At 45.1% G+C, this 23990-nt stretch overlaps 1 protein-coding gene across 4 annotated transcripts; it reads left to right on the forward strand.

Annotated features, from left to right (window-relative positions):
- Positions 1-16: 16 nt before the first annotated feature.
- NFRKB (nuclear factor related to kappaB binding protein) lies at positions 17-18459 on the forward strand. 4 transcript variants are annotated; one of them, XM_056322762.1, is made up of 26 exons: positions 17-215; positions 690-1086; positions 1540-1741; positions 1837-1964; positions 3011-3185; positions 3363-3464; positions 4062-4135; positions 4552-4636; positions 5066-5246; positions 5447-5555; positions 6020-6146; positions 7036-7101; positions 8045-8124; positions 8209-8252; positions 8702-8762; positions 9572-9746; positions 10321-10427; positions 10904-11027; positions 11421-11500; positions 12219-12439; positions 12539-12815; positions 13142-13360; positions 13830-14615; positions 15352-15458; positions 16228-16363; positions 17127-18459. In XM_056322762.1, the coding sequence occupies exons 2-26, from the start codon at positions 952-954 to the stop codon at positions 17250-17252; spliced, it is 3927 nt and encodes a 1308-aa protein (XP_056178737.1). In that variant the 5' UTR covers positions 17-215; positions 690-951; the 3' UTR covers positions 17253-18459. The 4 variants fall into 4 exon arrangements, with proteins under 4 accessions (XP_056178737.1, XP_056178735.1, XP_056178738.1 ...); XM_056322760.1 differs by having other exon boundaries at positions 904-1086; XM_056322763.1 differs by having other exon boundaries at positions 18-215; positions 904-1086; positions 8705-8762.
- Positions 18460-23990: the final 5531 nt, after the last annotated feature.

The following is a 23990-nucleotide window of genomic DNA, read 5'->3' on the forward strand; positions in this document are numbered from 1 at the left end:
GCAGGCGCGGCCCAGCCGCCTCCTTCCGCCTTCCGGTGCGGCCCGCGTGTGGGGCCGGCGCCCCCCGGCCCGAGCGTCGCTGCTGGGGCTGTGGGGAGCGGCCCGGGGGCTCCCCGTGTCTCTGGGGGGGGCTGCCCGCCCGCCCAGCCGTCACTGGGCCTCCAGCGCTCCGCAGGGTCGCGGGGGGCCGTCTCCTCGGCGCGACAGCGGAGCGGGTATGACCTGAGGGGATTTTTCTCTGGTTTCCTACTGTCCGGCCCGGCTTTTATTTTTTTGGGTTGGTTATTATTTATCCCGACACCCACCCCCCCACCCCCCCCGTTAATCTATTCCGTGTGAAATGTGCGTTTTCCTGCCAGCCTAGCCCCGCACAGCTGCTGAGGGTGCTGCCCCAGGGGAGCGAGGCCCTCGGCCCTGAACTTCAGCCTTTGAGGAGCCCTGGCCTGCACCTGCCACTCGGTTTGGCAGGTTAAAACATCTTCCAGGCTTCCCGTGTAGTTTTCCCACGGTCTGTAGCTCTCCTGACATCGTGTCCTGCGGGTGGGAAGCAGCGTGGGTCACCTGTGCTTCCCAGTTTTTCCCAGTTTGTGCCGGGGCATGGTGCACCCTGTCTGGAAAAGCATTCCTCCGTTGGCACAATTCCTGTTGCAATTGTAAATTAACGCTGTGATAACTTCCATATCTCATAGCCTGATTCTGAAGCTGGCATTGAAAGAAGCGCTTCGTCAGACGCACCGGCTCAGTTATTCTGCAGCTGGGGATGTACTTGGGTTTGGGATTTTTTTTTTTTTTTTTTTTTTGAGCAACCTGCTGTAGTGGAAGGTGTCCCTGCCCATGGCAGGGGGCTTGCAGCTAGGTGAACTTTAAGGTCCCTTCCAACCCAAGCCATTCTATGGTTTTCAGTTGTTGAGGGGTTTACTGCTGTGATTGAGGAGCGGGAGAGGGTGAAGGATGGATTCTCTGGATCACATGCTCACGGACCCCCTGGAGCTGGGACCTTGCGGGGAAGGAAATGGTACCCGCATCATGGAGGACTGCATGCTGGGGACCACCAGGGTCAGTCTGCCTGAGGACCTTCTGGAGGACGTGAGTCACGCTAAGATACTTTTATGTTTTCAGAGTTTCGATAAACAGTGCATTTAACTCCCTTTGCGGGGCTCGCAGAGCAGACTGAAAAGTGGGGAAATGTTTCTGACTGTCCTGGGGAAGGCCTCATAAAGGGCTTTGATTAATCTCGGGGAAACACCTTTTAAAACCATCCTGTTAGGTTCTTTTTTAGATAACAGTGTCTCTTGTTTTAAAACTGCCTAAGAAGGGTTTGCTTGTTACCAGTTTTGAATCTATTTTCTTGTTGCTAGCAGTATTGTTAATTTCCTCACATTTGCTACACTCTGTTGTTTTCTGCATTTGGTGAGACACTGTTTAGTGACTTGTGTTATTTTGTGACTCGTGTTGTTTAACCACAGAAAGCCTTAAGGGCTAGAAAATTGTCAGGGACATGGATGCATTTTCTTCGCTATTGTTTTTTGCTTTCTTTAGCCTGAGATCTTCTTTGAAGTTGTCAGCTTGTCTACGTGGCAGGAGGTCCTGACAGATGCGCAGCAAGACCACCTAAAAAAATTCCTGCCTCAATTTCCCGAAAACAACCGAGAGCATCAGAACAAACTCATCTCTGCATTGTTCAGCGGCGAAAACTTCCGTTTTGGAAATCCACTGCACATCGCCCAGAAGCTCTTCCGGGGTCAGTGAGTGTAATAAACTTCGGTCTTTTTTCAGGGTTAAGTTCTCAGTTAGGACTTGATGAAGACTCGAGTGGTTTATGCCTCTCTCTTACAGACGGACACTTTAATCCTGAAGTTGTGAAATACCGGCAGCTCTGTCTTAAGTCCCAGTACAAACGCTACCTGAGCTCTCAGCAGCAGTACTTCTACCGTCTGCTCAAGCAGATCCTCGCTTCCCGCAATGTGAGTGTCTTCGGGGCGCAGCCATCGCTTTCTTGTGTTCTCTAGTGAATAGGTTGTCTTTACAACAGAGTGTCTTGGTATTTGTGCGTTTGCAGTTCTTGGAGGTCTTTCCTTTAATGAGTGCTGTGTTTCTGGTTTTGTAGCAGCCCTTATAGTACGAGAACACTAGAAACACTGTTTGCAAATTTCAGGTTTTGAGACTCATAGCTCTCACTTGTGTAAAGTGTCTGTTTTCCATGCCCACCTTGTCCCCTGTTTCCTGCATTTGCCCCTTTACGCCTTACTGTCCTGTTAACAAGTCATTCTGCCTTCATTTTGTACTGTTTCTGCCATTCTGAACCAAGTAAGGTTGCTAAATACATAGCTGTGTGAATTCCCCGGCTTCACTGGGGACTGATATGGCATAGATACAAAACTCTGCTTCTGATGCCTGTAAATCCCTCATGAAGTCTTTCTCTGTGGATACTGTTGTCAGCTAATTGCTGCCAACTGAAATGTGTTCGTTGTAAATACTCACTTATCGTGCCATTGAGCTTAGATGTTGAAACATATGGGATGTATGGATGAAGATGAAAGTCTGTCTTTATAAAACGCCCCACATATGGTGATAAGGGAAGACAAATATGGAAGTTATTTCCTCCATAGCCCTAGGGGGTAAAACATTTTCTTCAAATGAGACAGCATTTTATGTCTGCGGTATGTATTTAGCATGGAAACTGCACAAGTGCATCTCAGACCAGTGGTTAGGTTCTTCTGAACAGTCCACATAAAATAACAGTGAGGTATTACTATGTGTGCACATGAAGCCACAGAAATCTCGCCTTGCTTTTTTGCCTCCTTTAAATGGTGGTCTGAAATACTGCTTTTGACATCTTGTCCGTGGCAGATACCAGTACTTTTAAGGGCTTGCCTTACAAAGAACCAAGGTGCTTACAGCACCACCTCCACGTATTAAACTTGCTGAAAATACATGAGTTGAGCCTATCTGTTCTAGCTTATAGTGCTGTAGCTGAGACAGCTAATGTCACATGTATCTCATCTTCCAGTACTTGCTGGATTTAGCTAGGAAAGGAGGCCCTGATATGAACCTGAGGAGAAAGCACGTCTCACCAACATATGACACAGAAGAGCGAGACAGACGGGCACATCGGCGCTACTTGAAAATTCTGAGGGAAGTGAAAGAGGAGTGTGGAGATACTACCTTGTCATCTGATGAAGAAGGTAATGCCCTAGGCTGGATGAAAGACTTGAGACGTGAATGGAGAAGGACAGTGTCTTTGACAAACGAATGGAAACTGGACTCCAGTTTTATTGGCTGTGATCAAATGAACACGGGGTAATATAATTACGTAGACTGGTGCTAGGTCTTGCAGAAATAAATGTGTGTGTTGCTTTCAGATCTAAGCTCCTGGCCTCCAAGTTCTCCGGCACGTTGCCCAAGTCCACCAGTTCCCTTGAGAGTGATCCCCACGTTGTCAACCTTGGACATGAAAACAGCAGGTGAGAACCAAACTAGGGGTCGATAGGGATTTAGAGGTGAGAAGTACTTTGAGAACCTGCAAGAAATCGGTTTGAAAATCTGTTGTTGGATGGGAGCTCTTGTAACACTTCGATTTTGCAGTCTCCAGAATGGTTGGCTCTTCTCCTGGTTTATTTAATTTTTTTTCTCTTGGAAAGCTAGCATTTTAACACAAGGGTCTACAGTTTGTGTAATACTACTGATTTCTCTGTTATATTTTGCCTTTAATGGTTGAAGCATTACCATAGTCCAGTTTGAAATATTGTGGGGTACGTGCTGAGGGAATCCCTCCTAAGGGTACTGTAATCACATCTGCAAACCCTTTGTGCAGCACAGCTGGTTCTCACTTCTTTTCACTTCCATACTTTCATCAGCAGTGAAATCTGATGACCCAAGGCAGAAAGTACTGAAATAAATTGGTTGATGAAAAAAATTAAATTCAAATAAGGGAAATTTGATTATTGAAATTTGGGGATTGTTGAAAGTCGGAGTGGGTGGAAAATGGCATTCCAAGAAGTTTGGAGGGTGACAATAGTGGAAAACTGTGCCAGTAACCTCTGAATGTTTTTTCATTGCAGACAAGATAGAACTTGGGGAAAATGATTTGAAGATGATGTTGAAGAAGCACCATGAGAAACGAAAACGTCAACCTGTAAGATACCAAGAAGTCTAGGCGGGTGGGACTACATCTTGTGTATTAGTCTTTTATCTGTTAGCCTTAATGTTCAAGCTACCTCTGGGTGACAAAGTGATTGCTACTTTTTTTGTGTGCAGCCACCCTTCAGCCCTTTATCGTAACTGTATTTGATTGTCACCGTATATATGCCACTCCTGTTTATTCTTACCTGTTTAGAAGGATTTTGTAATTAGAGTGATTTTGATGAGAGACGAAATTTTGGATTACAGAGTTAGAATACTTCCCAACTGTTACTGCAGTAAATAACTTTATCGGCTGATCCCTGATAAGTTTGAGGCATTTCACTACTTGGGTGGTCTCCTGTACCCTTGTTGCTATCTTAACACTTTGTCCTTTTCCAATTTTAATTCCTATCCCGCTGCCCTGCGTAGGACCACCCTGATCTAGTTACAACAGACCTGACTCTTGAGGACATTATGACTCGAGTAAATGCTGGCAGGAAAGGCTCCTTAGCAGGTCAGTGGCTTGGAGGTGGTGCCGCATGAATATAGGGTATCCTCTGCGTGTGTGTGAAGAGCTAAGAAGGGAGGGGGTCTCCATAGATTGTCATGTCCTTTTGCTCTTCACATAGGTGGCTGACTGCTCTGGGGTTGTGAGTTGTTCCATTTCAGTTGCTTCAGTTTCTGCTGAAGGTGCTTCCAACTAATTGCTGAAAGTTAATTGATATCTCTGCTCTGAGCAGTTACCTTTGCCTTTCTGATTTCATATATGAAAATAAAAAGATTTGTGGAAATGACTGGGAAGATGGAACGAATGATGTGTGAATGAGTGCGTACCACGTATGCTTCTGAGTACATGTTTAAATATATAGTTAGTTCATGACTCTTACTGAAATACGATTAGAAGCTTTCTAATTATTCTTCTTCCCTTTTGTCATATCTAAAGCCTTATTTGACCTTGCGACCCTCAAGAAAAAGGTGAAGGAAAAGGAAGATAAGAAGAAAAAAAAGCTGAAGATTATTAAGTCTGAGGTGGAAGATTTGGCTGACTCTCTTAGCAATGCAGATGGAATCCCACCAATGTCTCAGGATCCTTCCCCCATCCCTCTGTCATCTGTCAAAGAGGAGTAAGTGCTTCAGAGGGCCCCGAACACCTTGCACAGATGGAGAGAGCAACAGATGTTGCACCTCAGGTTTTTGTGGGACTTTTTGCATGCTTGGTTTTGTGCAGCTTGGGATTTGTGAATTATGTGGTGTTCGTCTCTCTATATGAAGGCAAATATGTACTCGGGGTATTTATTCTGCTTGTGTTCTCTTTCATTTGAAGACCTCTTGAAGAGATGAAGCCATGCCTTGGAATAAATGAAATATCTTCTAGCTTCTTTTTCCTTCTTCTGGAGATCCTGTTTCTGGAAGGACCTGCTACTCTCTCTGTGGTAAGGAATCACCTGCTTACCTAGGAATCTTGACACTAAACAAAAATAGGGGGTTAGAGGGTTTTACAGCTATGTGATAGTGTTGTCCTGCTGTAAATTGTATTAATACGAGGTTACATGTTAAAGAAATTAAGCCCTTTGGGACTGCATACCACAATCTGTTTTTAACATGTTTCATAAATTTTAGTCAGTTGAATCTGTAAGTCTTTCCATACCCATTCTTTAGATCCTGGTTAGATATATTCTGTATATTAAGGGCAGAGATGGTGGGGAAGTTTATTCCCCATTCTGGCATCTGTTGCCTGAAATACCATGTTATGGTTACTTGAAAAAGTCAGGTGGATTTTTTACATATATAAAAAACTTTTTGTCCCCTGGATATGTTTATCCATTTTGTTTTCTGTAAAAACAGCCGTAGTTTAAAGTGTGAGCTCTTTAACAGAATATTTATTTTTCCTCTTCAGCTTGAAGATAAAGTTCTAGATTGGCAATCTTCTCCTGCCAGCGCACTAAATAACTGGTTCTCCTTTTCCCCTAACTGGTCTGAACTGGTTTTACCCGCCTTGCAGTACTTGACAGGTGACAGCAGAGGTGAGAACAGCTGTTAAAAATACTCGTGATGCTTGTACCTCAGTTCTAATCAGTGCTGCTTTACATTATAGCTCAAATCAACTTTTAATTCATCACTACAATAAGTCATTGTATTGTTGACAACGTTTCTATGATAGGCTTTATGGCTTATATTTCTTGATTGTGGTAGACTTGTTTTGCATGTGGATAGTAGATAAGACACAGCTTGATACCTGAATATGTCAAAATACGTGTGAAGCAGCCTCTGGACAGACAGTTTCTCCTGTTCAGATCATGCGCTTCAGGCAGGGTGTTTGAAGCAGGGAGAAATTGGTCTCTTCCTGGTGTAAAGACATTGTGGATGTCTTTGGAGATAATGAGTAAATAAACCCAAGACGATGCCCTGAGCAATCAAACGGAGGCATGAAGTTGGTCCAGCTTTGACCTGGGGCTTGGACCAGCTAAGCATCAGACGTTCCTTTCAAAGTAAATTATTCTGTGGTTCTCTTTTGCTTAGTGGGAGGTGTTAAAGGGTGAGACAGTGTAGGTTGTACTGGCCTTTGCAGCATCGTACTTCCTATTCTCCGTAATGCCGGTGAATACTCTAAATCCTGAGTTTGCTTCCTGTGAGCCTGGGAACAGTTGCTGGTGCCTCACAGCATGAACAGGATCTCATCTGTGGACAATGGACTCATTATCCTGTTCTGTTCTTTTCTTGTGCTTGCACCGTTACTCTGAGGTGCTTACCTTCCCTTTGGGCAAATACAAATTTAGAGAGGCACTTGCATAATTACTTAAAACGCTTTATCTGTCATTATGAGTCTTAACGCAACAGCTTGCATTACGACAGTAGGATTTGGGGTGTTGGATGGCTGTATGATGTCTCTGACATGCCCTTTTTTTGTTGTAGATGTTCCTTCTGGCTTCTCACCTTTTGTTGAATTCAAGGAAAAAACTCAGCAGTGGAAATTGCTGGGTGAGTATCTTGTGCTCTTCTACGATGTCTACTACAGCAAAGGTTCATTGTTTTCTCCAGGACTTTGCTTTTCAGCTTGCTGCAGCCCAGAGGGAAGGACAGACAGAGCTGTTAATTCATTGGTTAGGCCTTCTCTTTTCTTTTGTCTGAACAAAGATGTGTTCTGGATTTGAGGTTTTCACAAGACATTAGTAACAGCAGCAGAAGACTGAGCAGCAGCAGAAGTGAGCGAAGGCACTGGGCTGTATTTGTTTACTTTGCTGACCTGACTGTGTCTATGTCACCCTCCAGATCTGTCCCTTCTGTAGAGCATACCTTCAAATTACACAGAGTAATTATTAATTATTACAGTTATAAATGAATTAAGCTTCTCTGTGGAACAAACTGATGCTATTCTTATTTTTAAAAGCGGGAACCAAAAGGCAAGCTGATAATCTATGTGCCCACGCTCATACTGCCTAAGTTACATATATCTTGTGTTTATGTATTTAGCTACTAGGCAGAACTTTGCGTTCTTAACTGTAGTGATTCTAGTGATCGTATTTGCAGGCTTAAACTGGCAGAGATTTGGAGTCAGGAAGCTATTCCTCTGGTGCCTTTCACAGTTTTTGGTGGAGGTTATGTAGGCACGTGTTTGCTCATGGACTTGGTGACTGGGATTACTTTGAGAACCATCTGCGAGTATCAGGTGGCTGTGTCTCAGACAGTATCTTGCACCCTTCTTTGTACAACAGAGGAGGATAACTATAGGTTTTAGCACTTTCCTAAGCCTGGATGTGTTAAAGTATTGAAATCTGTGCATCTGTGAAGTGTGGAAGATGCCTTGTGACTGGTGATTCATAGAGGGGGGAAGGGAATAGGAGGTGGATGGGAAGTACAGGCAACTGGCTTCATGACAAATAAAGGACTTCTATTTCATATTTTTCCTGATTTCTTTGACTAGGTACTTATCAAGATCATGAGAAGGAATTGGCAGCACTGTTTCAGCTCTGGTTGGAGACCAAAGACCAGACTTTCTTCAAAGTGAGTCAGAAAAAAATCACCTTCCAGCAGAACAAAACCTGACTGAGTTATATCCAACACTGACATTTCTCTGTTTTTTGGTAGGAAAATGAAGACAGCTTGGATGCCACAACACCAGTTCCTAGAGTGTAAGTGTGTAATACTGCTTGAAAGGTTTTACAGTGTGCGCTAAAGCTGCGAAGGTCTGGCCTTTGTGCCTCTGCATCTGAACGGCTTGTTGCTTAAAAAGATTTTACATTGTGGGACAAGAGGCAACGTGATAGTCTGATTTTATAAATGCAGTAACTAGACTTCACAAAGTCAACTGATACTCTCCAAATTTGCATGTATTTATCAGAGCAAACCTGTAATCTAACATGTCCTGATGACAAGATTATTTACAGTCCTTGCTTACCTTCAGGTAGTGCATAGAGCATATTTTAAGATCTCTGCAAGACTTCGTTATATTATCATAAATGCTTTCAGAATTTGTTCAGAAGAGTTTGCAGAAATGATGAGGTGACTAATCCTTTGGGATGTTCTTTGGGACTGTTGTGGGCTTGCTGTTGCTCAGAACTGATGGTGACCTTTGTTTCAGAAGGACTGACTACGTAGTCCGACCTAGCACTGGAGAGGAGAAACGCGTGTTTCAGGAACAGGTAAGAAGAGAATTTTAAATGCACGTGTTGAAACAGCTGGCTGCTAAACCAAGAGAATTTGTATGAGATGGCAGTTTTATACTCTACACAAACTTAGTTAATGTGAGGAATTAGTGCTTCTTCTGCCTTGAGGTCAGTATCTTGGCCTTCCATAAAACTTGCTAATGATATAGCCTCGCTGCTTACTTCAAAAACACCTGTATTTCCAATCAGTATTGGGCAAAATTAATTGAAATTGGTAGTGCCAACCTTTCTGTCTCATGTGCCATCCTCCAGCATATGAGGATGAATTGTCTATATTTTTCGGGCATGTATGAGTACAAGCAGAAGATAAGGGGCAGTGAGTGCACCCATAGACATAGTTATCTTGTGTGTAGTAGATCTAAGTATGTGTGTTAACAGGTGATGACGGTTCTCCCTGGCTACGTGTGCTGTGTGCATGGTGGAATATTTAGGTTAAATTTTGGAAATTTCTCTCTTGCCAGATGAGAGGAGGAAGAAAGACCTTGTTGCTGGGGGCAGGGGTGTGTGTGGGGCAGAAGACCTGTGTCTGGCACCTCTCTGGTCTGTGCAGCTGCTTGACAATGAGCCTAATGTATTGCACCTGCACACTTTGGTTAGGTGGTGCTTTATGTTCTGCTTGAAGTAGTTTGTTAAAATTAAGTTCATACAGCAGTATTTGAGCCTTTAATTTAAAAAAACTTTCTTTTTGAGAGAATAATAACTTATATTAAGAGTATAATTGTAACTTTTAAGACTTCGCTGTATGTGTTTCCTGCTAAATTCAGTCCTCTTGTTTCCAAATACAGGAACGTTACCGTTACAGCCAGCCCCACAAAGCTTTCACTTTCCGTATGCATGGCTTTGAGTCAGTTGTTGGTCCTGTGAAGGGGGTGTTTGACAAGGAAACTTCATTAAACAAAGCCCGAGAGCATTCTCTCCTGCGCTCAGACAGGCCAGCATATGTCACCATCTTGTCCCTTGGTAAGGTGATGGCCAAAAAAATTTTGGTAAAAAAGAAAAAGACTCCTCTGACTCCCTGAACAATGGCTTTAGGAATCTACATCATAAAGGGAAAAGGTGGGCAGACTGGGGCATGACATAAGCAAAGGAGAAATAAACTGTATGGAATAGAGTTGATGAAGTGCTGGGAGCAGGAATAAGGAGAAGAGAAAGCATCAGTGTCTTGCTGTTGATCTGAGAGAAAATGGGAAATAGAGAGGAGAGTCCGTGGGGCTGGCTGAAGCCAAGGCTCAGATGACTGGAAAACAAAGAGTGGTGTTTTCAGTACACTGTTGTGAAGTTGGGCGTTGCAAAGTCATTCTGGGGTTCAGTGCTGTTCCCTGAGTTCATCACTCCTAGCACAATGCCAGCGTGGTTGCTATGCTTTAAAATGGTCCTTTATAATCTTTGCTCGCATCTCTGAGGGATCATGGGGTCTAGGTTTTGGTGAGCAAGTAGGGACTCTGCAAGGGGGAATAAGAGAGCAATACCAAAGTGTATCAGCTGAAGTACTTGAATGCAGCTGCTTAGCTACAGCTCTGATTTTTTATTTCAGTGCGTGATGCTGCAGCTCGCCTTCCTAATGGAGAAGGAACTCGTGCTGAAATCTGTGAGCTGCTTAAAGATTCCCAGTTCCTAGCTCCGGATGTCACCAGTGCTCAAGTAAGTTGGATGTCATGTCTGGCCTCAGACAGACAGATTCTCCTAAAAATACACCGCACAGACCAGGGCCAGTATTCAATGTGGCTAAGGCTCAGTAATTCTTGTGCCGCTTTGATTAGCAAAAGGGAGCTATGTACTGCTCTGGTGAGCTGCAGCAAACTGGCACTGAACTCTGGATGATGAGAAAACAGCTAGAAAAGCTACAGAATTAGCACTGTATCATATAGCTGCTCACATTTGAGATTAAGAAGCACAGTCAATTTTCAGAGCTTTCAGCTTTGGCGGAAGCTTTGTTTAATCCAAGGTGGCAAACGGCATCCTGCGTGGCAGCATCTGCTCTCAGTCAGTCCTTTCTCAAATTAAGATTGCTAGCAGCTTACTCCACTTGTATGCCAAATAGGATTATTTTTCTATTTGTGACTTCTGGCTAGCCCAGCCAGGGACACCTTGTAATTTTGTGAATCCTGAACTTTCAGGTTAACACTGTTGTTAGTGGTGCTCTGGATCGATTACATTATGAGAAAGATCCCTGCGTGAAATACGATATTGGACGCAAGTTGTGGATCTACCTGCACCGGGACAGGACTGAGGAAGAGTTTGGTAAGCCTGGCTTGTTGATATCTTAAGAGTTGAAAAATGTTTATACATCTCCTGAGCTGCTTCAGCCCACCTGGATAGTGAACGTTAATTTGTCAGTCTAGATTTTTTTCTAGTCACTTTGCTAATGTTAGCCCATCAGCGCTTAAATCCAGTCTTGCAGAGTAGTGTGTCAGTTTGAAGTATTTGTTTGAAAAACAGCATCCCATGCAGCTTCTTACGTGCCTTGTTTTCAGCCTTTTTGGCTAATCTTACCTGATATTTTTCTTTGCGCTATTACATGACTACGTGTGTTTGATTTCTTGTCTGAAGATGAACGTACAGTTCTGAATTGGCCTCTTTCTTAAATTAGTTTGCTTGCGTTCAGGAGGTCTAATCGTTAATTTGTATTTGCAGAACGGATTCACCAGGCTCAAGCTGCTGCAGCAAAGGCTAAGAAAGCTCTTCAGCAGAAGCCAAAACCTCCACCTAAAATGGTAAATTTATTTGCACAGGTTTGCGCTGGATGTTTTGGGATGGGGAAGGAGATACGGTGTTAATTTAATCCATAGATTCTGCATCCATAGTAGCTGATGAAAATTACCACGTATTTGAGTTATCGATTCGTTATGTATATGAATGTCAGTGTCGCTCCTAGCACCAAATGAAGAGGAAAGAGGGAAATTTTGCTCCTGCCAGCTTCCACTGTGACCCCTTGTCAACCTCAGCAGAAAGGTCAATGGAATTCATTTGTGCCCTCTATCACAGGACGGTCTTTCAGATCTAGTTTTGAGGTTGATCTGTACCGGAGTGTGTGGAACACGTCCTCTGCTCTCCCCCTTGCTGTGCTGAAGCTGTCAGGGTTTGGATGTCTTTTTTGTGGTGGTGTCATTGATACCAAGTATCTCTAAAGTAGTTGCTGTTGGCAGATGAGCCAAGGTGGAAATCTGCATGTTATGAATGTTTGTCACAGCTGAGATGCAGTTTTCCCTGAGAACAGGAGCAGCCAAACACACCAGCCTACTTGTGGCTGCAGTTAGGAAGGCAGACGGTCAGTCACCTGTGACTTCAGGATTTAGCACCGGGATGATGTTCATAACCCTACAGAAGTCACCTTGAAGTGGTCAGCCCAGTCTCTAGAGCGCAGCAATCTGACACAGTTTTTGTGAAGACCTTTGAGTCTATGATTCTATGCTTGACATGTTTTCTTTGCAGAAGTCTAGTAGCAAGGAGAGTTCTGTGAAAGCACTCCCCAGCAGCACATCAGAGCCCAGTCAGCTGAGCCTTAGTGACTCCAGCATGCCACCAACTCCCGTGACTCCTGTGACACCAACTGCACCGGCATTACCAGCAACGCCTATTTCACCCCCACCAGTCTCTGTGGTTAACAAGAGTGTATCTAGTGCTGTGTCAGAGCCAGCAAAACCCAGCCAAAGGTACTACTCCTGTCTCGTACATCGCTTGTGAATGTTACTGGTTCTTTCTTGGTCATTTCCTACATCTTTGCTGACCGGCCGGCATTATCTGTTCCATAGCGTTCTTCTGGTATCATCCCCTACCATGCCACAGCTCGGGACGTTGCTTTCCACAGCCCAGAGCTCGCAGACACAGCCTGGGCCACAGCCACCTCCCACCCGGGTGGTAAGTCACACCACCTCCTCAGGACTGCCACAGGTGCGGGTGGTCACTGCCCAGTCCAGCCTCCCCGCTGTGTCTCAGCAAGCCCCGGTGGTAACCCAGCAGCAGCAACCTACGTCAGTGCCTCAAATCCGCGTTCCTGCTACAGCCACGCAAACCAAAGTGCTTCCTCAGGTGAGTTTTGCTGCATGGAAATGGCGGGGGTAGCTCTGACTTAGAATCTGATTTCTTGTAGCGTTTTGGTATGGTGCACAGGGATCATTTGCTGGCTTGGAGCATGCAGTAACTGCCGAGCAAGAACACAGAAGCAGTTCTGCATAAACAATACTGTTCAGTGCCTCTTTTTTCACCCCGTTGGCTATTTTTATGTTGCGCCATTAAATTGTGCATTACAGTAAAAAGTCCACAGAACTTGCATGCTAAGGCACAATACAGAGTAATTAGCGGACTGTTAGTATTGTGTTAGCCTGCTCATGGGCTGCCTCCGTGTCTTGCTGTAGGCTGTGATGACTCTGCCGGTGAAAGCTCAGACCAGCCCAGTGCAGGTGCAAAGACCAGGAAGCTCCGTGGCAGGACAGACAGGCATCACTGTGACAGGGCTGTCTGCAGCGCCCAGTCCTGCTGTAAAGCCAGTAACCAGCTCTCCGGGCAGTTCTGCTACAAGCACCTCCTCTACCACTGTCATCCAGAATGTCGCTGGCCAGAACATCATCAAGCAGGTGAGAGAAAGGGAGAGACGAGGAACTGGGCTCCACAACCCAGTCGTTTCCTGTTTGTTGTGACAGACGTGATAGGCAGATGTGAAAAGACAGTGAAAACTGTCGTGAGCTGTAACGCTGTACGAATTGTTAGACCATGGAGATTCAGACAGTTGCTGGTTTGGTGCATTTGAGCCCTACTTTCCTGTACAGGTAAAATATGTGTTAGTGCGGGTTCTTTAACCATCTTCAGATGTTGATCTTGTTCATCTTGTTTGGGAAGGAAACCAGCTCCACAGTATTTTGTGTTTTATGTGGGTTTGGGAATGCCATCTGATACGCAACCAGAACCATTTTCAGTAGCGTACTGAGTGCTAGCGTCATTCCGCTTCAATTCCAATGGGAGAAAACATCATCCTGCAGGGAATTTCTGCTTTGTGCCTCAGCCTGTGTCCTGGTTTGATACAGCTGTTCCTCTGATCTCTTGCAGGTGGCTATTACAGGGCAACTTGGCATGAAGACCCAGCCCGGAAGCGGCATCCCACTCACAGCGACCAATTTTCGGATCCAAGGAAAGGATGTGTTGCGCCTGCCCCCGTCCTCTATCACCACAGATGCGAAGGGACAGACTGTGCTGCGTATCACCCCGGACATGATGGCCACCCTAGCCAAATCTCAAGTCACTACTGTCAAACTGACTCAGGACCTCTTCACAGCAGCTGCGGGAAGCAGCGCTAGTGGGAAAGGCATCTCTGCAACTTTGCACGTGACATCCAATCCAGTCCAGACTGCTGATTCTCCAGCCAAGACCAGCACAGCCACTTCTGCTTCTTCTAGCCCAGCTGGAAGCACGGTGGTTAAAGTGACTCCTGACTTAAAGACTGCAGAGCCGACAAGCTCTGCTTTCCGACTGATGCCTGCTCTGGGCATGACTGTGGCGGATCAGAAGAGCAAAGCCATAACAACGGTGGCATCCACTGAGGCCAAGCCGGCTGCTACTATCAGAATCGTGCAGGGGCTGGGGGTGATGCCGCCCAAAGCTGGGCAGACTATTACTGTAGCTACTCATGCTAAGCAAGTGCCCTCTTCCTCAGCAGTGAGCGTGCCCGGCACAGTCCATACCTCAGCTGTCTCTTTACCAACCATGAGTGCCACAGTGTCGAAAGCAGTTGCTGTGGCCTCGGGAGCTGCTGGGACTCCCATAACTATAGGCACAGGAGCCACTGCTGTGCGGCAGGTACCCGTCAGCACCACAGTAGTATCTACATCCCAGGCAGTAAGTAATGCTAAGCTTTTTCTGGAGGTGGGTGAGAAAAGGGAACACTGAAATACACTGATGGTTTATGACTGAAAACGTCTCTTTACACCTACAAAGGCTCAAATTAAGTGCTGTAGAATAGAATGTGGGTCTGCAACTAATTTCATCATGGTGTTGGAATTGTAGCGAAATGCTGAAGGACTGGAAAACAGTTACTTATGTCTTCCCGTACCTCCCCTTGCGAGTGAATAAAATAAACTTTGCTTGTCTAAAGTCCTACCTCTTGCAGCTCAGCGTCTTGCCCCACACCTCTGAAATAATTTCCCTTGGAGTGGTGTTGGAATTAGAAGTGCTCATTGCTTGTATTAACTTTTTTACCAATTCTCCATTTAATGCAAATTTAATGCCCAAACCTGCAGGCACCATAGGCTGTATCGTGAAAGTTGCACGAGCCAATTGACATTACAATAGTTTTCTAAGGGGAAAAATTGTGGATGGATACAGTGACCCTTCCCACAGAAACAGTGTGGTGCGAAGGTGATGCGGGTTTTCAGGGCTCAGGCAGCTGTGAAGTGAGCTCGATGGAGGTGAATTTTAATGAGCCTGAAACGGAGCACAGATTTCATCAGCAAAGTTGCTGTTGGTTTCTACTCCCAGGACTCCTTAAAGGCAAGCTGAGTGGTAATTGCATGTTGTCAAGCAGTTTCTCTGCTGAACTCCCTGCGGCTCCTCATGTGTTCTTCAACTTCTCTAGGGTAAACTACCAGCACGAATAACAGTGCCTCTGTCAGTGATCAGCCAGCCAGTGAAAGGCAAGAGTGTGGTGACTGCCCCCATCATCAAGGGCAACCTCGGAGCTAAGTGAGTACTTTGCATCTAGTAGTTTTGCTTTAGAAATAGGCTGAGGAAGGTCTGTGTTCGGTAGGTTCCTGGGGACCTGGCAAGGAGAGGGTGGAATAGACTTGCAGGTCCTTTAGCTGCAAGAAACTGAATGAATATGGTGTCTGGCAGTGAGGATACAGTCTTTGTTTAGTTGCCCTGAGATGCAGGTTCTAGCAAATAAACCAAAGAAGAAATGTTCCTTGCCTTGAAACCAGCTATTAGATTAGTTCTGTGTGTTCGAGCAAGAATTAACCTGCTGACATACCTAAAAATATATGTAATCTGAAGCCATCACTCTGCTAAAGAAACTAGGGAAGCGTTAACTGCCTCGGTGGAAATTCCTCTGGCGTTCAGATACTGAAGTCTTTTTGTTTATTCTTCCATGAATTCTGGTAATGTCTCCCTTAGTTAATATTTCAAGGCAGAACACTGTGTGCTTGGCTATTTTCTGCATTCCTTGAGAAGTATTCAGGTCTGATCAGACTGACCCAGCGATGTGCACAGTCCGGAATTAGGGGGTTTAATTCCTGTGGTAAAATAATTCTCTCTCCTAGTGATAAATGTTAACATAAACTTGTCACCTGTGTGTTTGCCAGTTTTTTGGGGAGAAAAAACCTGCACTACTTAAAATCATTAGTAAATTAGATAGGTAACTTTAATCTCCTAGCAACTGAAAAAGAATTTGTGAGCCTGAAAGACCTAGCCTGCTGTGCTGCTTACTAACCTTTCAACAATTCTCTTTCTTTAGCATCAGTGGATTAGGTAGAAATATCATCCTGACGACGATGCCAGCAGGGACAAAACTGATTGCTGGGAACAAGCCAGTGAGTTTTCTGACTGCACAGCAACTACAGCAGCTGCAGCAGCAAGGCCAGGCCACGCAGGTAATGGTGCTTAGAATACTAATATTTTTTTGCATTTTTTTTTACTTAAGGTCTCCATGAGGACTTTACACTCGATACATGGGGTTCTGTAAAAGGTACAGGTACTCAGCAGCTGCATTGTCTGCATTAAGCGCGTGCAGTGCACGATCTCCTTTACCTTCTCTCCATCCAGTTATGGTTTTGAAGTGCTTTGGAAGCACCGATAGTATTATGAAAGTAAACTTGAAAATCCTGTCAGGAAAGGTCCCCACCTGCTTGAAGGATTGTTTCTATACACTTGGCTCTTTTTGTAGTGCTTTGTACTTTTGGCTCCTGTGGGTCACTGTTTCTTGAAGAAATGACATCGCTTCTTTGCATATCCATCTTTGTCTGGAAACATAGTGTCCTGTAATTCCAGAGAATTAATCTGCATTGAGAGCTGCTAGTAACAAGTCTGTAGAAGTGAAGTATCCAATGGATCCAAGTCCTTCTTCTGAAAAAGCAGCTGACACGTAGGTTTTAATTCGAACTAGTTTTTAGGGTCTTCCTCTCTAATCCTGAACTCTCTTGCCACCATCCCACGTGATCAGAGTGGATGGAGCGATCTTCTTGTGACCACATTCTGTTCTTGATGTGTTTCGGTGCTTGTCTTGTTCATGTCACTGAATTTTTGTTGCCAGCAGAAGCAGATAATGTGCCAGCACTTCCAAGTGCGATGTGAGCGCAGTGTGACACCAGGTTGTTCATGGCATGGGTTGAGTTTTTTTCTTTCCGTTTCAAACAGGTGCGAATTCAAACAGTACCAGCCTCCCATCTCCAGCAGGGAACAGTGTCTGGCTCTACTAAAGCAGTTTCCACTGTGGTTGTGACAACAGCTCCATCTCCAAAACAGACCCAAGATCAGCTGTGAACACTGATTTGAAAATGGATCGCTTTCTAAGAACTTCCCTGCATCTGTTGCCATCCTCCATCCAACCACCCAAGACTACCTAACCACAGTCATGGTTAGGGACCGGACTGGATTCTGTTACCTTGCTTGTCTGGAATCAGCATTGTGATGTCTAGGTAGAAATTCCACAGCAAAAGATGCTGTACCTACAAAACAAAATGTTTCAGTCCAGATAATGTAAAGCCAAGTTCTGTGGCATTGATCATTTAAGAAATGTCTTCCTTTTCTTTGTTCTCTTCCCATCCGAAGGGCTTTTTGCAAATACCGTTTCTGTTCATTTTGGGTTGTAGACAAAGCAGTTGATCTTGAGTCTTCCTTAACCAGGGAATCTCGTTTGGAAGGGGTAATTCAGTGGCTTTTCCAAGTCGTGAAGCAGATGCCTCCTTTTGCTGGAGGCGAGCTATCACTCCTTTTACATAGGTGGCTTAGGATGGTGGTGTGGACACTGGAGAGTTTGTAACATAGCCTGGAAGTAGGCCCCTAACACCTTCGGTGTACTATTTATAGACTTTTTAAATACCTCTCCCCTATCTCTGAGCTCAGACTTTTTTGAACAGATACCACTTCCATGTCAGATTTCTGTCAAAAGCAGAATGAGAGAGTCAAGATGGCTTTTGCTGTAGAAAAGCCAGTAACCGTGGGGAAGAGCGAGAAGTGGAGGAGACACAGAAGTCATTGCCTGAACAAGTCTGTTGGCAAATGGGAATATAGTGGCAAGGAAAGCGTTCACCAGGAGGATCCTACTTTTGTTTTCCTCAACAAATAAACCTTTTTATCAATCAGAAAAGACTATAGCTTGTCTTAAAAGCTTGGAATATGCTTTCGAATATACCCAAACGGTAGTCTCTTGGACTTGGAAGAGATATTTTAACCCCTGATCCTGGCCTTTAGGTTTGTTTTTGCCTTTGCAGTTTTATCTATGTACATTTTGTTCAAATTTTGCACATACTGGAGATGAATCGTGGCTGTTCTGACATGACCTGGAAGCTTGTTCGGAGTAAGATCAGAAGGCGTGTTGGACCAGGAGAAGAATAAAAGTGCAGAAAGCCTGACAAATCTCTCTGCCATCTCCTTTCAGTTTTGTACAGCTTGTTTTGTGTACAGTGATTGTCTAGCTTGCCAAGGGCTAATAGATTGACCATCTTCTTTGTAAGATGGTTCTTTTTAACCTGGTTTCTTGTGTATTTTTTTTTGTTGGGGTTTGGTTTTTTGGTTTGTTTTGTTTAAACGTGGTTTGCTCCGAGTTACACGTTATTGAATACAATCTATTTAAAGAACCAAGTTCAGCACTCTTCCAACGCTGGCTGAGCTGCGTGTCTGTTCAGAACCACTGCACCTGAGCAGAGCAGGCAGTTTTGTTGGGCTTCAGGCTGGGTGTGTCGATGTTTCTGGACAATAGCTAGCTTACTTCGGGGTGGGTTGGAGGAAATCAGGTATGTCAGTGACAAAAGAAGTGGCTGGCTGGAAGTGTTGAATAAGCAAGGCACGCCAATACACCATTTCAAAGCAAGCATTTGAATTATGTGTTTATATGCCTCGGGAACAGAATTTGGAGTGATAAAGGTTTTCTGAGCACCTGTCTTTGTCAATTTTTGTACCTTTTTTGTACATTTAACGATCAACTAAGGAGACAGCAGAAGGGCTCTGGTTTGGGAGGGAGGCAAAGACATTCTTAAGTCCTTTTAGTTGTGAAGTTAAAATAAGAAGTTAAAAGAGACAGCAAGCAACTTCCTGGTATTGCTTATGTGAAAGAGCCTCTAAATTCAACAAGTGGTCAAAATCCTGTTATGTTAGTTCTGTTCGTAATTAATAAAGTTCTTCGGTGTCAACACCTACAGTCAAGTGCTGAAAATTGGTTACAGTGTGAAGCCCCTTAAATTTCTTTGAATCTTCTTGCAGGTAGCTCAGTGAATTTGTCACTGGCCGCAGGAGGCTTTGGCAGTGTTAAGTTTAACAGAACAAGAAACCTGCATCTAATCCCACAAGTTTAGTGTGTCTCAGGTTCTTGATGCTGCTTTGAAGAGTCTTGCTGTTCAGGTCATTGCCATCCTGTCTTTGCTAAACGGATCGCAAACACGTGAGCAGTTTTTGCATTTGTTGCTGCTTCACTTAGGCCCGTTCTCCTTGCTTGTAAGTCTAATTTTTGGGGAAGAAGCATCAGTCGCTGTGTGGGCTTCTGACTTCCAGCGGCTGCATGCTCGATTAGGTAGTATATGCTCGCTCCCCACTTCTGAGAACAAAGTACAGCCCACGCTGTAGTTCGGCTGCCACCCGTCTGGTGAGTTGCTTCCACTCTAGTTGAAAAATAACCCTCGGGCTACTGCAAGTAAAGAGCCCGTGGTTTTAATAAGTAACCTTTAACTTCTACACAGTAGGCTGAAGGGCAGAGAGGGGCTCGAGGTAATTTTTTGGTATATGCTGGCCCTGGATGAGGACACCTTTAAGCTGGACTCTGTCCAGGTGGTGTTTGCTCCTGCGTCCTCGTGCTCTGGACGCTGAAAGCTGTTCCGGAGGAGTACTGCTGTAAAAGCTGGCAGGGGCGCACGCACGTAGGGGAAGAAGGCCTACAGAAAGTATTATACTGACGTTACCCGTTTTCCATCTGTTTGTCTTGCCTGAAACTAAAGGGGCTTTCAGCCTAATGTGTCTTTGCCGTTACTTTTTTTTAATTAAAAAATGGGAGCACAGCCTGTCTCTGTCACAGTGAGACGCTCACTAGAGTTATCCAGGAGCCTTGATTATTTCTTAAAACCTGTGGATTCGATGTTTATTTCCATCAAGCGACTATCATGTAATCATTGCTTACAAGAACTGAGCGTGCTACACAAACTGCCGCAGGCCATTGAAAACCTTTCTAACCTTTATTTTAACAACTGCTCTGTTTTATTTAAATCATGGGGGAAATTGTATTTATATACCTCAGTAAGATGCCCCCATAACCCAATGAACTCACCTCGAGGTTACTTCAGGCGTTCCTTTTCAAAAACAATAGTTAATGGGGCATCAACCTGTGTTTCTTTAGCAGCTGATCTTCGTTTTCCAAATACCTTGCAGTCACCAGTGTAGTTTTTCGGTAAGTACAAACCCCCTGTTACTCTTTTTTCATGTGGCAAACCTGAACCATCGAAACCAGAACAAGGTCGCAGTAGACTCAGCTCTCTGACACGAGGTTGGTACGTGGTGCCTGACCTCAGGATGCTTCTGGCTGAGCGCTGCTCACATAGCACTATGGGGTGGCGGTCTGACATTTGGACTTTGGCCCCACAACCTTAAACACGGTGACTTGGTGTGGACTAGGCAGAGCCGTGGGAAAGGAGGATGCGCTGCCGTGTCCTAGATGGAAGCTGGCTCCCACAGAAACATTTAATTCTGTAGTTGCCCCATAGCAACCAACTGGCCTCCGTCTGAGATTTACTTGAATCATGCTTATGTGGCTCGATCGGATGTGTTGTGTATCCAGTGCTACACTGGATCCCTCAACGGCAGCCTAATATATTGTTCACTCATTTGATAAAAGCTTCAGGGTAGCATTGCTCGAGCTGATGAAGCTTTTTGAATACCAGCTTAGCGTGACCATTTTGTGGGAGTTTTGTGAAGGTGTATTGAAACGTGGAGTCATTTTTGCACACCATGGATACTGTTTCTCCCACCCTGCCTCTCGCTGTCCAACCCTGCTACATACCGGTAAGTGATGGGACAGCTGAGGCTAACAAGGGAGTACAATAACCTTATCGTTCACAAAAGGGAAGTTATGGCATCCAGAGATTGTAGCCTAGCTACATCTTTCTTGTGCAGTGAACCTCTAGACAGCTAAATGTGACTCTCTGGCCCTAGGCTGCGTTTGCAGCTGACACCTCTGGAGGGCAATTCATTTGACCTGCCTCTGGCTGGTCTTGTCGGATGAATCACTCTCTGGATATAACCACTTCTTTCCGTGGACTATGAAAGAATTCTGGATGAGTAGCTCAAATTTGTGTTTTTAATGATTTAATTTAGGGATGACGCATCTCACGTCGAGTGACCCATTCAATGTGAATTAATCCGTTTGGGCATGGATCAATCTCGTATGTGGCATCCTGCGTTGAAGCCTGCGAACTGCTAAATCAGAGGTAAATATTTTAAGAACCGATTTGTTTCCTTACGTCTAAAAGTATTTACCAGACCAGTTTGGTAAGCCTTGCATCCTATCTTCTAACGTTACTTTTTCTCACTTTCCCACAGTTTACAAGACCTGGAGCAAAATAACTCGCTTGCCAGCACCAAGATCCTTAAGGCAGAAACATGTTGGTCTTTCAGAGCTCCAGGATCAGGTGGTTTCACACCGCTTCAAGAGCAGAAGGCACCGACCAAATACAGCAGGGAGCATCAGTAAGTGGATGTGCTGACCCAGAGTAAGGCCTTCATGGCTTGGAAAATAGAAAAGCAAATGTGCCAAAGGTCACGCTGTTATACCTGTTGTGCTGACATGGCTTGAGGAGCTCATAAGGACCTGGAAGTGAGGACCTGCAGAGATGCTGGCATTGTTTGAAACTTGGTAAGTGGCTTTAATGTGTTCTTGTGTCGTTGTGAGTGAATTTTTGGCAACAACGTGGAAAATTTTCAGTTTATGCTTGGGGAAACAATGTCTGCTTGGTATTTAATGAGACATGCCTACAGAAACATGCTTCTATACCTAGAAAAATATGCTTGATTACTCAAAAAAAAGTATTTGCACTGAGGGCTTTTAAATCACTTAAGCAGGTGACTTGTAAGTCAGCCTATGGTGAGAATTGTTCCTGTGTTCTCAGTTACACGGTGAAATGATGGGTATGGGCAGACAGTCAAAAGCCCTTGAGTCACTGCAACTTTCTGAATTCCTGCTCTCCATTTGCCCTGCTTTGCTCCTGTAGGGAAGGCAAGTTCTGTTGCATAGCTGGGGTGGCCTGAGTAGCTTAATGACAAGCAACAAGCCGTTGTAGTGAGGTTTGCTTTTCACAGTGTTCCTGTACTGAAAGCGCACTTCTGTCTTCAGCTGGCCCCTGCCATGGCTGAAGGGGTCTCAAAGCTGGTGCAGAGCAGAGAGCGGGGCTGTTACCTTCTCTGTCAGTTCTGCAGTTGTCGCAGCATCATGCAGCCTCTGTAGGAAGCTGGTTGCTTACCAAAAATCATAGACTTAACTGGGTGATTGTTCCAAACATGCACTAGGACAGCTGGGCAGGTGGGAAGTTGTTAATGTGCAAAGCTGAGGATTTCCCCAAAAGCCCAGAGCGCTTCATTGTCACATAGATAACACCCTGTTCCTTTGAAGTGCAACCTGAAAGGTTAGCGTGTGGTTTTTAGATAGCTGTGACCAAGGGAGAGAGCCCCCAGTCAGAGGGAGGAGTCCTTTGTCATTAGAAAGCTGAGCTGGGGTGTGGTTGATAGGGTTTATTCTATTTTTATTTTTTTGGCTTGTGTTGTGGAGGTGAGTCCAAGTGGCGTGGGCAAGCTGGAAGGGTGCTGCTGCTCAGAGTTAGCAAACCCAGGAGCTCCTTCCGTAGGAAGAAAGGTTTCACTGAGTGTGTCCATGTGCCTGGATTTGAACAATTTTGGCAAGAAGTATCAGGGTTTAGGTTAGGGCTGCATTTAATCCTTCCTTGTATTTTTCCTGGTGTTTTTTTTTATGATATAAGTCAAGCATCACAGAGAGCAACAACTAACTGGCTGGGAACTACTGTTCCCAGCTCATGGGTATTTCCAGAGTGCTCTCTTCCCTCAGTACTCGAGATGGGTTGCAAGGTGAAGCAGGTTTCCCACATCCCCCTGCCATCTGGTGGAAGGAATCTCAGGGCTTTCCTCCAGCCCATGGACCATCCTTACCCCACAAGCCCTGGCTGAGTTAGCAACAAATGTCTGAGCTTCAGAGAACTGGTAGAAGAGCCATGGGAAAGTAAGTCAGAGCTGACCAGTTCTTCGTGCAGTGAGGGAGATCTAGGTTGGCTGTTGCGAAAACGCACAGAAAGTACGGACACCTTAGTGCTAGAACAGAATGTCTTGAGAGGAGGGGAGTTTCCAAACAAACATGATATGTGGTGATCCTGGTTTTGGGGTGGAGAATGCACTAGAGCAGGTCTGCAAGCCTGATCTAGCCAGCAGCGTGTTTCATCCAGCCTGCCGCCTCACCCCGAAGGGCACTAGCGTCATCTGGGGGAGCATATGTCTTGCTTTTCACCTCTGACAGACTGAACTCTGCGGCTGAGTTCGCAGCCAGTTTTCCTGCTTTGGGGTGGGCACAGCAGCAGCACGGGTGGTCTCACCATACCCTGCTAGGGGCAGCTGGAAGAACATCAGGCAAGTTGTTGCCTGAATGACAGCAGGAGCTGGGCCACAAAACAGCAAAAAACCCCGCTACATGCCCTGTCCCTTGCCCCCTGCACCAACAAAGTGAGGGAAATAGAAGAGTAAGTGAAAAGTCAAAGCTGTGTCCTTGTTTTTTTCGGTTGTAAACAGCTGTGGTAACACCAACACAAAGTCTGAACTTCTTTTCTCTGTGGAAAATAAGGAGAGCATGGGTGAGCTCTACGCATTAGTGATAAACCGAAGAGAAATGTGTGATCCCAAGGCATTGTCTGCAGCTCTTTCCCCAGCTGAGCCGTGGCCTCCGCTTAGGCATTTGCAGCTCGTTAGGCAGACAGGACCTTAACTGGCTTTGAATCTCGGGCGTGCCCCAGTGTGCAGCCA

Source organism: Falco biarmicus, chromosome 20 (assembly GCF_023638135.1).
Source record: "Falco biarmicus isolate bFalBia1 chromosome 20, bFalBia1.pri, whole genome shotgun sequence".
NCBI classification, from domain to species: Eukaryota; Metazoa; Chordata; class Aves; order Falconiformes; family Falconidae; genus Falco; species Falco biarmicus.